Below are 14,955 nucleotides of genomic sequence, written 5' to 3'. Positions count from 1 at the left end.
ATACAAAAATCAATTTGTCTGCTTTTTGATATTATTATGAATGTTTTTAGACTTTAATATATTCTACCTATAAATTTATGTCCAAACATACCATAAATATGTTCATATATGTTCATATAACACCTTGAATGTAGGCACCATAAATTGAATACAATTTCAACCATTAACAGACATGGTGGTTGAGTTACGAGATCACGCACCTGCCTCCAAAGTAGTACAGTTCTGATTCCCAGTGGGGTAAAACCCAGATATTTATCATGCAGGGTGAACGTGACAGACGTTATTGTGAGCTGTGTTTTTTTTTTTGTGGGTGCTCCCGTTTCCCTTGCCCTTACATGCCGTCAATGCTGCATTCTCATCTCGTCACCCCTTTATTGCCCTTAACCATCCCATTTTCTATAAGACGTTAAGCCCTAATTAGTAATTTCATTCAACACATTTTTGAGTAAACATCCATTTAGAATATATACTAGAAAAATAAAAGTGTAAGATAACTTGGAATATAAGACCATCTGGAATGTACAATGTTCATAAATGTAAGCAGACTTGGAATATAAGACCACCTGGAATGTACAATGATCATAAATGTAAGCAGACCTGGAATATAAGACGACCTGGAATGTACAATGATCATAAATGAAAGCATACTTGGAATATAAGACCACCTGGAATGTACAATGATCATAAATGTAAGACGACCTGGAATGTAGGACTGACCGCGAGGGGACGGGTGTTGCAGGTGGAGGTGACGCTGGTGATGCCGTCGCAGTCGCCCGGCAAGGAGTACGCCGGCGGGGACGGGGAGTCCATGATGCCCGACTCGTTCAGCATCCCGGACGAGCTGACGGGCACGGCGGGGAGCGCGACGGGCACGCTGACGGGCGGCGGCGCGGCGCTCAGCGGCAGGAAGGGCGACACCCCGGTCAGCGAGATGTCCTCCCTTTCGCTGGAGCTCTCGGGGCAGGAGTCGCGGTCCTCCTCCGGGGTCAGTGCGCAAGGATATCCCAGTGTTGTCTTTTGTGAGGGCGGATGAGCAGTTCTGATTCTGGTTGTCTTTAAACTGTTTTTTTAGAAAGTGATAATGGCTAAAAAGCATTTTTTTTTTCAGAGTTATTTTTAGGTATGAAACACCTGGTAATGATTCTTGAAAGCACTCAAGGGACTTCAATTATATCTTCATTCCTCTGCCATATGATATTATGGTTACTGCTCAAATCTCAAAAGTTTTTATAGTTCAAAGCCTTGTGCCCAAAGGTGATACCGCGCTAGAAGCACCAGTGAGTGTCGCACATATCATCCCGCCTACTAACGCAGATAAACCCCACGACTAGGCGGGCCCCTTAATCACCTAAGTGCCTTGGCTGCTTGTAGATATTTACTCAAAAGTTCATCCTGTTGATTTCTTCACTTACATGCCTGTAAATTATTAAAATAAAATTAAAGGATGTCAGAAGTTAAAAAAAAAAAAAATATTTTCACTTTTTTATTTGTTTTGTTTGGGATGATAATACTACAAAGATAAAAGCCCATTGATTCACTTTTAACCCACAGTAAAATAGCTTCTCCTTAAATCTGCGAACACATGAGCCCCCTATCATTACTCTCCCAACAATCTAAATGCCTTCCTAGCCACCTAAAAGGGCATCCAGTGGAGTGTCCGATGAGTAATATGGAGCTTCATACCAATGATTTGTAATCATCAGTTGGAATATGTAATTAATTAAGGTAGGAGACAAGTCACAAGGTTACTGATGACACTGATAACATTACTGCTCTAAAGAAAATTGGAAAATTACATACCTTTTTTGTTCTTAGATACAGGCTGGTAAATAGCAGTTGCAAAACATATTTATTTGTGGATGCATGGGTCTGAAGTTTAGATAACTATAGTGGCACATTTGGGGTTAAGGTGTGAGAAAAAAAATGTTTCCCAGTGTGTTTTGTATGTGTTTACTTACAAGTACAGTCTGTAAGAATTGGCCTTCTTATATTCAAACATTTATGTCAGGTATAAGCCTGAAAGTTTTCGAAAAACACTTTACATTCGTAAATAGTTTATATTTGACTCAACACACAACATGTAAAATAAAATATTTTAATCAATAGATACAGCAAGTGGGATCCGTTCACAGAAAATTTTAATGAAAATATTGTGTCATGCATAACACTAAGAATATTTAATTCAGAAATTGGTATTTATTTACTGCATCATTTTATGTACGTAAAAAAAAAATCTGTAATTCTGATTAAAAATTATTTAAACTATTAAATTTGTATGTACAATATTGGTTTGATTAACAAAACCGTTCTCAATCATTTAATTTCAGTGATTTAAGAAAATAAATTGCCACATTTTTTTTTTTATTTTCTTGCCTTTTACACCACTCTTGTATTCTTCCTCATCAAGTTTATCTAGTATATATTTCTCTAATTTTTATTTTTTTCTGTATTTTGAATTACTTTTTCTTGGATTTCTATAAGTGTGAAAAAAAATTACAGTGTTACTGTATGTTATATTCATATTAAAAAATATTCAATATTCGTGAATTTGAATATTAGATTCAAATTTTGAATCCAATTACAAAAAATATGATTCACAGAAGCCTATTGACTTGCAATTTAATTTTTGTATTTAGATAAAGTTATAAATGGGAATAATGCTGACCTTACTGCAATAAAATACTGTAAATGGTAATTACTAAGTCACCGTTTCACACAAGTACCTAAAAAATTTTTGAGAGTTATGCTTGTGGGCACAACAAAATTCACTTTAGTAATAATAAATAAATTTTTTGTTATTCATTATACACATTACTTTTATTTATCTTGAAGAATATTTGTTGTTACTTCTTCGCTTATTTTTTGCAAAACAAAATGTTTGCTCTTGTTTCACTTTTTGTTTTCCTTAAGAACAAAACAATAGTAAGTGATTATAATATGCACACTAAAACAGTCTTGCAACTTCTCTATCTTAAAAAGAAATAAATTCCTATTTTGGGTATTATGTATTATAAACCCCATCATTAAAAGCAATTATGTCACAGATTACTTGAAACTCATACAAGTCGTTATGTTGTTGCAGATAAAGCCGGCAAATGGCCCGATGCCACCGGGGCCGTTCACAAACATGGGTCTTCCCAACAACTTGAACGCTGGCATTTCGTCCGTGAAGAAAGGCTTTAGTAGTCTCATGACGTCCTTGGATTCCGCGCTCAAAACTGCTTCTGACGACGATACCGTAACTAACATTTCCTTTCATTTTACTTTTCTGTTCTCATAATTTTTGAAGGGAAACTTCTTTGGGTGCGATGCGAGTAAAATTTTAAGGCTGAATTTTTTGCAGCTTTCTCATGAAACATTATTGTGAAACGTATCTGATGTGAAAAGGACAGAGAATAGGTACTTGGCCAAAAAGATATAAAGAGAATACTATGCTACATGCTACTATGCTAGTTTTCATTCTCCTCTTTGTGCAATGATTCGACCCCCAGTCAAAAAATAAAAAAACTAGAACCAAGAGAGATAAATGAACGAATGAATAAGTAAGTGTGTGCGCATGCACTTGTTACATAAAAGATAAAATGGATATAGGTATCCTATACAGTCAACTATGAGTGCCTTGACTTTTATATTGGCTATCAGCACGCTTGTGTTCCTCCTTGTTCAACCAGCAGTGTAGAGAGTTCTGTTGAGATAGTCCCTGAATTTCCCGCATAGATAGTACTACCCGAATCATCTCACAAAGAGGGGAGAACAAAAACGAGCCCAGCAACGTATATAGCATACTGCTTTCGTATATATCTCATTGGCCAAGTAACCTATTTTATGTCCTTTTCGTGTCAGAAATGTTTAACAACAAATTTTCCACGAAAACGTTCCGCCAAAATTCGGCCGTGAAAATTTTACTTTCATCGCGACCAAAGAAGTTTCTCTTCTAAAATCTATTTGTTTATATTTAAATAAGGCCTGATGCGTAGCTGTGTGAGTGTGTGACGAAGTGCTTGTCACAACTCGGCAGTTGTCGCTGCGCAGCGATGCCTCGTCGGACAGCGAGAACTACGTGGTGGTGAACCTGGCAGCGGAGGACCGCACCGTGGACGCCATGTTCCGTGTGGACGCCAGCGACGCGCAGAGCGCGCTGGAAGTGGCCAGCGAGGTGCTGGAGGAGGGAGTGCCGGCCAGCACGCCCAGCGAGCGCTCCGTCGAGAGTGCCTGCAAGAGGAAGGACTTGGTGCGTGCCGTCCTGCCGTCCCCTTCAAACTGTACCTACTGCATTAATACAACCTGTGCATGACGCTGAGAAAACAGGGTTACAAAGTTATGGTTGTCGTGTCAAATCGAACCAGATGGTCGGTTTAGCTCGTTGCAGATTGAAAGGTAAATGGTTCTATTTATGTAAACACTTTATAGGCTATTTTCGCACGTGGTGTAGGTAACTCGAAAACCTAAAAATGTTGCGTGGTTCTTTTCATGTAAAAGATGTACAATGTATATTTGATTATCAAGGCAGATCTCACATGCTTAGATATCTGGAAAATTCGCAGTCTGATAAACTTGCAAAATGTGATTTTTAATGTTTTGATTTTATAATTTTTTTTTATCTTTGATAGGAATTCTTACATAATTTTGTGTTTTCACAACTCTCTCTCGTCAAAAGTATCTCGAAAATAGTACATTGTATAGCAAAAAAATGCTTTGAATAAAAACTTTTGAAAATTTATTTGTGAACAAAAAAGGTTTCTACCAAGTTTTACATACCTCAAAATGTTTTTATGTAGTTAGCAGATCTCTACATGTCTTGCAGTGCCGCTGTTTTATACTTATTTCGCTCCAAGTGGCAGAAATCTTTTTTGGGCTGTCAGCTTTGGGGAAGAGCTCAGTAGGAAAAATAAGCACCCTGCCACTAAATTGCATCACTTATTTCACTTTTAACTGCTTCCTTAAAGGTAGGGCTGTGACAGATGAAACAGGATAGCATATTTGAAAGCATGGAGGAAGGGGAAGAGAGAGCGGAGTGAGAGGTCACAAATGGAGTTAGTTGCAAGATCCCTCCGGCTACCTTTCTCTCATCTCTATGGCTGCTTGCAAAAGCAGCCCCCTTCCCCTCTTGCCACACCCTTACCGGACAACCAACTTGGTTAGCAAAGGCGAACAAGTCCGTTGCTCTCTCGCTGGAGTGGCAAATATTAAAACAAAAATTTATAAATGACTTTACTAAATTCTCCAGTGCCTAGGAATGATGCTAAAAGGAAAACATTAGCAGAAGCAAAGCAAAGTTAAGGAACATGAAACTGGGCTTTATCAAAAATAAGCATGACTTATATAAAGTTATTAACATTTTAACGATAAACGCACAGTTACAAGTAACACCAAAAATCATTAACAAGAAGCAAGGCTGTAACGTAATTATATTGGCCTCACAGCAAATATTCAATATGTAATCCAAAATAATTCCTGCTTAAAATATACGCTAAAAATATTACATTAAATTTAACTTTAAACTAAAAAGCAGCCAGCAGAATTTCTTTAACCTTTGTGACACAAATATGGGTACCCAAAATATATCAATCTTAAAATTATAATTTTTTATTTTATTTTAAGATTTTTGAAATCTGCAAATATTAATAAAAATAAATTCTTAAAAAAATATTATCAGTCCTATATTGCTTGATAATCCTACGATCAAGGCACAGCAATTAAATTGAACAATATGTATTATTCATTGCAAAATGCCATCAGTTTCATAGGCCTCGAACAAAATACCAAAGTTGAATGCAGATGGAAAAGTCATTGACATCACTGTGTCTCTACTCTGAAATCCAATACCGTCAAATGTGCACAAGTTTCTTAATAGTAGTAAGGCTTAGTTCATAAATGTGTGATGTGGCACATAAAAATATCAAGTTGGTTGAATTGCAAATAGCAACGGCAAAGTTCAGTAAATGTTGCTTAAAATTGCTGTTACACTCCAAAGCCGCAGTTGGGGCATGGTTCACGTGCGCAAAATTACATTTTTACCATTTATTCCAAATCGCACTTCTGATGGATAAACTGACATGGCTGGACGAGCAAAAGTTAAAGTTCACTAAGCCAGCAAACGGCGATTGATGCAGACAGTTGACTAAATCTTCTTCCATCACCAGAAATATCAAAAGGAGTGGATGGACTTGCTTCAACTTGTGGTGCCGATGGTCTTGTCGATGGTTAGCCCCCATCGGGGCGGCAGCGAAGTTCGCTAACTGCTGCACCAGTCGCCTCGCTCGTGTCCAGACTTTGTCGTCAGCACAGCAGTTCCTCCTCCTTGCGCAGCACTCGGCCAATCGGCAGTCAGCTGGTCTCGTCATGTCACACGCCAAGAACGCACGCACACCAGCATCAAACGTCCACGTAACCACTCCGTGGCACTGGTTCAAAGCTCCGTCGGTCCCTAGATTTCCTCTTATATTTTATTTTTATAAGTACCCTCTTTTATTGCATAATCATCGCACTCGCATATCATCGCACCTATATTATAGGTCGTCAAAATTGGGATAAAAAACTTCTCGTGTAAACTTCACATGATGTTTTTGGTCCCGCTATTAGATGCAGAGCGCTTTGTGTACGTATCTTTTCCGTATAAAACGATGTATTTTAAATTAGAAATCTAATAATTATACGGACATTACCACTGACTTATTTAATTAACGAAAATACGAAGTTGTCTGACGTGTAAATTTTCTTTTAAAGACGTTTTTAAACGTTATTTCCTTTAACTGATAGTCTGTGTCGCCGCGGTGTACCGCTTATAAACATGTAGCCAGCGCTAGTAGGCATCATTCATGTTTGGTTGTTGCTTCCCGTATAGAGTGCGCGCACGTAGTCGAATATCGATATCTCGGCGATTTCATGCAACGCGCGCTCTCTATCAAGTGCCGAGTTAACTACATTTGATAGCCTGCACTCTTTCGTGGTAAGTGTATACTATGACGGTAGTTACACGTTAGTTTACGTCACAGATTGAAGTCGCTTGTGTTCATGTCACAGATTTTGTTTTTCTATTTAAAGTTAAAGAAAGTTTTTTGTTTTGTGCCGGAAATTAGGAATTTCGACACTTTTTTTTTTAAAATTTTATTATAATTTTAAATTATTTTTGAAAATTTTATTTGCTCTATAATTTGGTTACTAAAGGGCGATTTACACTTTGTTAGGCTGGTGTACTCCCCTAAGTTAAACTTCGTGCCAGTAGATTGAAGCACCTTTCCCACATACCTATAGGATCTTTTGCAGATCTAAGACTTTGCTGGCAGCCAGTTTAAAATTTCCCTCGCTTACAGGCACGTCCCAGGCCTGTAACGTTACTTCACTTCATGACTAAAACTGCATACTGCAGCTCTGGACGAGCTGTTACCATTTCTCAGAGGCGAGCTGACCATAGCCTTTACTGTCACGAATACGTATTAGGTTCACTCCCCTGGAAGCACGTCATGGATGCTTGTTCCCAGCGTCGTTGCGTTTACTCCCCCCCCCTTCCCCCACCCCCCTTCCCACTCGGTTCTAAGAATTCGCCTAAGAGCAATGACCGGTCAGAGACCCCAGCAGACAGCGACCGTCTCCAAGGACGCCTTGCATAAAAAATGTGTGTGCCAAGATGGACCGCACACGATACCTAGCGGCAAATTCGCTAACCGCCCAGCCAACTTACCCTGTAGGCCGCCAGAGTGTAGCACCTGACTGCCCCCTTAACCCTTGGTTTAAGCAGACGCCTTGGGCGAGTTGATTCTTTTTTATTTCAGACACCTCTCAACAGGTAGCGCTAAAGTCGGCCAGTGCTACCAACTTCGAGACATCCGTCAGAGTTTTTTTATGACGCCCACGCCCACTCGGGGAACTTCGAGACCTTTCGGTCCGGACTCCCAGCCCCCTCCCCTCCACTTTTGATTCAAGATTTACTTTTAATTACGAGAAGCGGTTCTTCGTGGGACACTTCGCGTCGCGACTGCAGACGGACCACTTTGCGATTATCGGCGAGTCGACGAGACACTGCAAGACTTCCATCCGGCCGCAACCGACTATGTAGTCGCCTAAATAAGGGATGCTATCCCTATAATCTTTTTCAAGTAGTTTAGTCCGTCTGCGTAGTACAAAATGTAATAGTTATTTTTCTTTTAATATTTTTGGAAATGATGAAAACGACCGCGCCCAGCCGCGTATTCGCGGGATTCAGTTCCTGGCTGGCGACGCATCTGTAAACAGAAGCCAACTCCCCTGTCTGGTGAGTGACGATCCGCGACTTTCCCCAACCTCCCCTTAACTTTTCCGGGCATTTTCTGCCCCGTATACTGTCTGTGTACAAGTTCTGATCAGTTTTGATTCGGACTGTTCCAGCCAGGGTCCGAGAGCCGGACGCCGAATTGGCATTTTCATCTCCTTTCCTCAACAGGACACAAGCGCCCTGGCATCATGTACCCGCGTGATCTCCGGGAAACGAAGCCCCGACCTCCGGTGCTTCTGTATCTTTTGACCCTTTTCTGAACTTTCTTTAAATTACGTCGTCAGATGCAGTTAATTAGATAAACATAATTTCTGGACTTTAAGTATATATATATTGGGATAGTTTAAACATATTTGTATTTTTTTTATTGGTTTATGTATTTTTAGTAAATGAAACTTTTGATAATTCCATGTACGGCCGGCCAATAATTTTTTTTTTTTTTTTTAATATACCTGAGAGCTGTTTAAGAATGTAATTAATATTGTAGGTTAATATTTTCTTGTATCTGTTATGAGTTTCCTCAGTATGGAGTAATTATATTTCAGACGGAATCACACCTTGTTTTTGTTCATTTCTAATAAACTGGTGAAACCTAAAGATCCACCCAGCAAAAAAAAATTGGTAATCAGACCGTGGTTTGCTGCTACAAAAATAATAGCAGTTAGCATGGTTTGAACCTTGCTACAGTTTAATGAATTATTAATATAAATTGTTTGGCATGCTGTTGTATACTCCACCTTTTTTTAAAATAAACGTACTTTCTATGAACGGGTTTTGTTTTTATGAATAACTTTACCATACAATTTTTTTTTTTCCACATAATCGTCGCACCCCTACTTTTCAAACTTGATTTTAGAATAAAATGTGCGACGATTATGCCAGAAAACACGGTATAATTTTTTTTAACGTATAAGGTATAAGATCTTATTTCTCAAATATTTATCAGCAAACCAAATAGATCAATGCTACCTCTCTTACAATTTAAATAATAACTATAACAGTTTTACCAAAGCTGGACTGCATAAAATAATAAATCAGAGATACAGTACACTCCCTATTTAACGCGGTTGTCGGGGGACATAACTTTTACCCGCGTTGTTGCATAACCGCGATGTTTCGATGTGACCAAGGTCAAAAGGCTTAAAACACCGCCTGTGTTCTAATAGGTCGGCAAGCACGCTCAGTATAGACGGCCCGCCTTTGTGCGGACTTTGCATCCGCAGTTTTCACTAAACGCGGGTGAAAAAATAAAAATAATAAATTTTAAAGATAAATATTAAATGTTGAATTGTTTTTATTTTTCCGCGTGCCGCGCACAGTTTGTCGCACGGGCTACGAGCACGCTACACGCCGCCATACACACGTGCGGCACACAAACTGCTGCCAGTCTCGTGATGTCAGCCACAGTATCTGCTTCATCTGAGTGTCCGTAACAAAGTAAGTGCAGTGTGTGCGGTTACACACGATTCTGTGGTCAAAGTCTTCTAAATAGAAATGCCGTAGTAATACTTCAAACCGAATATGAATCGCAAAGTACCGAGTTTGATTGACAAAATAAAAATTCTAGATTTACTTACAGATAGCTTGTCTTTTGCAGAAGCAGGCCGCAGATACAGGAAAAAACGATTCTAGCATTCATACAATAAAAAATAAAGAATCGTCTATCGTGTCAAGTGGTTAAACTTTATTATCCATGCTTACAGTAAATTATAAATGGTCACATGTGGGAAACAAAAATTGCGCCAATTTAATTTTAGCGCAATCAGTGACGCCGTATTAAAAACCGTGTTAAACTTTGTCTTTACTTATTTCACCAAACGCTGTGTCGAGTTGCTGAGTGTGTGTGGCTCGGATCGGCAAGTGTTATATTCCCCAGCCTCTGGTTAAAGGTCGGGAGACCGCTACACATAAACATTTCTGGGAATTGTTTACTACCTCACGGCAAAAGTGGTACAGTATGGTTCACGTAAGTATTGGACCACTGGGAATTCCTGGGCAAAGATTAAAAATACGCTAGCTGATTTACTTTACTATTTAATGTTAAAACATTATACCAAATTAAAAAGATGAACGTGTATAATCCAATGAATTACCCAATAATATTACGTCTGTAGGTTTAAGTTGTAACAAAACATTTGTATACAGATGTCCAGTAAAAATATAAAGGTATATTTTTGCCTATCAGTGATAGATTTGATGTAACTGGTGATTGTATAGAGCAGTGATACATTTTACTTCCATTAGTTGAGTATAAATTTGGTTATAAGATAATTTTTGCGGTGTATAAAGTAATAAAAACGAATGATAAGGACTAAGGGCCCTTAACTTTAAAATTTTGACCAAATTTTGATATATTAGAATAAATATTTTTCGCGCAACAGTCGTGATATGCATATTTCGGCACTTACACCCTTATTTCCTTAAAAAAGTATGAAGCCAGCATCTGAGAGATGGGGACTTTTTAGGATCAATTTTTAACACCCAAAGGAACGTCTGTGCCAAATTTCAAAACTACATTATTTTTTTTTAGGTTAAACACTAAAATTCCTGGGCTATCAGTCCCTGTTTCTTGTGCCACATATTAAATTACCATCTTGCTTAAAAAAAAAAAAAAAATCCTATTCTGTTAACACATACTCAAATTTTTCATGAGTTTGCCTGTAAATTGAGGCGTGTCATCAACGTTGTAAGCCACACCTCATTTTCAAATCTCTAAATTTCAATAAATAGTGTGTCTTAGAATCAAATATTTTGGCAGAAGATTATAAGTTGCATTCAATTTTATTTATTAATTTATTAATTTATTAAATTGTAACATGCCTGTCTACAGTTGAAGAAAACCTTATTTGATAGGCACAACATTCATAAACACAAAAAAAAAAGGACAAACGAGGACAGCACAACCAGAGATCAATAAATACTACTATGATAAAATTAAAATAATAAATAAAAACATTTATAACTATACCATATAAATGCCAATCAAAGGAAATAATTGTTTTAAAAAGAATGTGTGGGTATATACATACAAGATTATTACTAAAGCAAGATAAAAACTAAGTTTATAAAATGCTATAAATCTAAAGTATTGTAAGCTTAAATGAAAAAGTTAGTAAAAACATCAACAGAAATTATGAACATAATGCCTTTATTCAGTTTTGTAATTTTTTTAAAATTATAAATTAATCTAGAGAGTCATTTTTTTTTTGTGAAGTGTGCACAAGGTATATTTTAAATGACTGTGAAACGGTGGCACTCTTTTAAGTCCAAATGTTATCAAGAATATATTTGCAGTTAATTTTAGTGCTATAACAATCATTGACGAAAAGTGATTCTGGGTATTCTCTATGTTCAGAAAGAGAAGGTAAGTTAGGTTGGCGGGTCTTGAAGTTGTGTTGATTCAGTATGTGTTTATTTATTTTTGTTGTTATGCCCACTGATACAGGTCTGTGACAACACTGTTGAGCTGTCGTGATGTCTTGTCTTGACACGGAACTGAGGGAGGAGGTAACGGCAGGTGTCCTCCCCCGCAGGTGTCCATGTCCACCTTCAAGCTGAGCAAAGTGGAAGTGGTGCAGCAGTCGCGCGGCCTGTCGTCGTCCGTCGCGGCGCAGGTGTCGGGCGTGGCCGTCGACGAGTGCGGGGCCATCCCGTGGGACGAGTTTCAGGTGCGTGCCGTCTTGTCGTACATCTGCCGTGGGCGGTGTGGCCGCCGAGATGAGCCACCCCCAGCCTCTCGCACGTTGCCAGTGGCATTCAAACACTCGGGCTGCGATCCTGCCTCTTAAAGTCATCCCGGACCGAAAGAAGAAGGGCGAAGTGAATAGTTGAGACCGGTAGTGAGACAGATGCTGCGCTCTATGTCACAGTCGTAGGGTTAAGCAGTAAGTACTCGATGTTGTACGAGGCCGAACTTCATAATCCGTATGCGATTGTCATCAGGTCATACATAGAAAGGTGTTGCGCATATCTAGAAACTTGGATTACCGAAAGAGTGCCTCAAATCTGGATCTGGATCTCGAGTCAGGAATCAAATAACACATGAACAAAACGTTAATTTTTTTTACAAAACGTTCTAGCCATTGAAATTTTACATGTTGTTCAGATATAAAGAATTAATTTTTGTCACAAATATTCCATAAATTGTTGAACATTCATTCCCAGAGCATTGTAGCTAGTGACAGATACAAATACCTTATTTGATAGGTTTTTATAGAGTAAAACTACATGTTCTTGTTGACTCTAGTGTTCCAATATCTGAATATGACTTCCTCAGATATTCTTAAATTTTTTTAAAATATAAAATGATTTAAATGCTAAAGATTTCACAATATTGGAGGATTTGACTGGCCCATTCATATTATATTGTGATGTTTACATTATAAAATAACCAAAAACCACGGTAGTTACCGGCTAAGTCGACACTGCTATTAATTCAAAGTCAGCTTTTCAGTATTGAAGATAAGAAAAAAAACATGTCATATTCATTCTAGACATGAGTCCACTGAAACTTGGCATCCAGCAGTTTTATAAATAAAACGTGAGGAGATATTTTTTACTGCTTTGCTTTTAAACCCTGCAGCATAGAAAAAAAAGGCCATTGCATAAGCAAAGCATGATGACAGATACAGAACTCCAACATGTGGGGGTTATAAGTGTAGAAGTGTACAAACTTAAAAACAGGCTCAAAGTAGTTAATTCATCCTAAAAATGGTTCTTCCCCATCCTCCGTGAAACAGCGATGTTAATACCATCACATAAGACAAGCGGTCTTATAAATCTAGTTTCTGCTTTAAGCTCTTCAAAATAGCATGAAATTATTATTTTACACACCTATGAACCAGATATTAACCAGAGTGGCTAGCAGTAGGGAAAACTTGGAAAAGTCAAGGAATTTTCAGCAACAGGGAAAAGTTAGGGAATTTCTTAGGTCGTCAGGGAATTTTTTTAATTTTTACATTACTGAAAAATTAAAGCTGTAGCATTCACATAATTTCTTCCATTTTTCCAGTCCATATCCAAGTGTCACAAAAAGTTTTCCTCTCTTTTTGTTTTGCTCGTAAAGTATATCAGCACTTTGACCAGTAGTGAGATAGAATACCTAATTTATAATTGCCTGTTGCAAATTTTAAAGTTCGGTATTCCTACGAGCTAGGATTTGAAATTTGAATTATTGATTGTTATTGGCAACTGATACCAGTGTTCAGGGAAATTTTTCCTTAAACCTGGAGAAGTCAGGGAATTTTTTTTCTCCTTGTTTGCTAGCTATTCTGTTATACTGCAATAGTATATTTCTCATTCGTGATGATACCTGTGGCAATGCAGAGCCAAACATCTGTACAATCTATCATGCAGCTTTACCTCAAAGGTCAGGACAGTTTAATAGTCAAAAGTTTATATTAATAGATAATTTTTCCGGAAACATGGAAAGTAATTTTTTTTAATTTATATTAATATTACTCTGATGTCGTGCAAGATACTGTACCCAATGACTACATAATGAAAATCCAGGTTTTACTTCTATGGCGTTTTAATTTCGGAAGTCTTGATTAGTGTGTGTGATGACAGTGGTACAATATTAAAAAAATATATATTTTAATGTTGTTTTGAGATCATTATATGCTTTCAGGTAGCCTGGTTGGACCAGGCTTCTGTTAAGGCCATGCTGATTTCTAGAAGTTATCTTGCAACTGTCTCTGTTCAAGTGAATTTATTTGTTCAGTCGCAAGAACAATGTGTTTGACTTACAAATAAATTTTTATGAGTGTTAATGAATTTGTACATGCTAATTATTATAGTTTTTTTTCAGGAAGATTTTCGCAATTTGTTATGTTTTAAAATATTTTCATGGACATACCCTATTGCTGGTTTTAACTGTATGTCATAGAGAAACCACAATAATGAAAAAAGAAAGATGAATACACAAACACACAGAAAGCCAGCCTGAATCAGCCAACGTCAAATGTTAAACACGTTGACAACATAGAGAAAATTTCGTGGAATAACTTAGTCGGAAAAAGTATCACAGCACAGAAAAAGAGTGGGCTGAATACAAGAAGACAATTGTAACAAAAACAGGAAATACAGATGAACAACAACGTGGACAACACAGTGACAGACGGACAAATCCAATGATGATAAAAAACAGATAATCTCTACAACACAACAACACAGTGAAGTATAGTGAAATCCCGCGATGAAACTAAACAAGTATTCTGTACAGCACAACGATGGCACAAACGAACATAATAGGCTTCCTAAGACAAACAGGAACTGAAATTTGTTCCCGTCATCAGGCATAAACAGACTGATAGAGGACACAGGGGTTTACATGTGTTTGACCATCTCTCCTAGCGCAGCCAATGACAGGCGAGTACTTACCTGATTGGTTGCCAACTTAAGAGCTTTTTCTATTGGCTGGTGTCTGTTTTTCATGATAAGTTACTTTCTGTTTTTATTAAAGGTATCCATAATTTTTTTTTAATTCTTTACTTTGTTGACTGAATACCCTGTTTTTGCTGACTATAAATGCTGGTTCCTGTATCTTCCTTGTAATGGGGTGTTTTTCCTGGAGTAGCATTGTCCAAGACTTGCCGAACAAGAACTTGCTTGGGACAGTAATCATGAAATACTCCTGGACAAGGCTACTCCACTCATTTGGAAGAACACCCCAATTAAAAGGAAACTACAGGAATCAGCATTTA

The 14,955-nt window shown here is 37.8% G+C and overlaps 1 protein-coding gene across 2 annotated transcripts in view; it reads left to right on the top strand.

Annotated features, from left to right (window-relative positions):
• The window catches only part of LOC134539415 (bridge-like lipid transfer protein family member 3A), a 94,452-nt gene that overhangs the window by 57,081 nt on the left and 22,416 nt on the right, over positions 1-14,955 (top strand). For both annotated transcript variants that reach the window (XM_063381438.1, XM_063381439.1), the window contains exons 15-18: positions 740-985; positions 3,083-3,238; positions 4,019-4,231; positions 11,785-11,919. In XM_063381438.1, the coding sequence (XP_063237508.1) occupies positions 740-985; positions 3,083-3,238; positions 4,019-4,231; positions 11,785-11,919 (750 nt within the window). The remainder of the gene's footprint in view (positions 1-739; positions 986-3,082; positions 3,239-4,018; positions 4,232-11,784; positions 11,920-14,955) is intronic.

Source organism: Bacillus rossius, chromosome 15, assembly GCF_032445375.1.
Source record: "Bacillus rossius redtenbacheri isolate Brsri chromosome 15, Brsri_v3, whole genome shotgun sequence".
In the NCBI taxonomy this organism is placed as follows: Eukaryota; Metazoa; Arthropoda; class Insecta; order Phasmatodea; family Bacillidae; genus Bacillus; species Bacillus rossius.
This window is presented reverse-complemented; position numbering and strand designations above follow the sequence as displayed.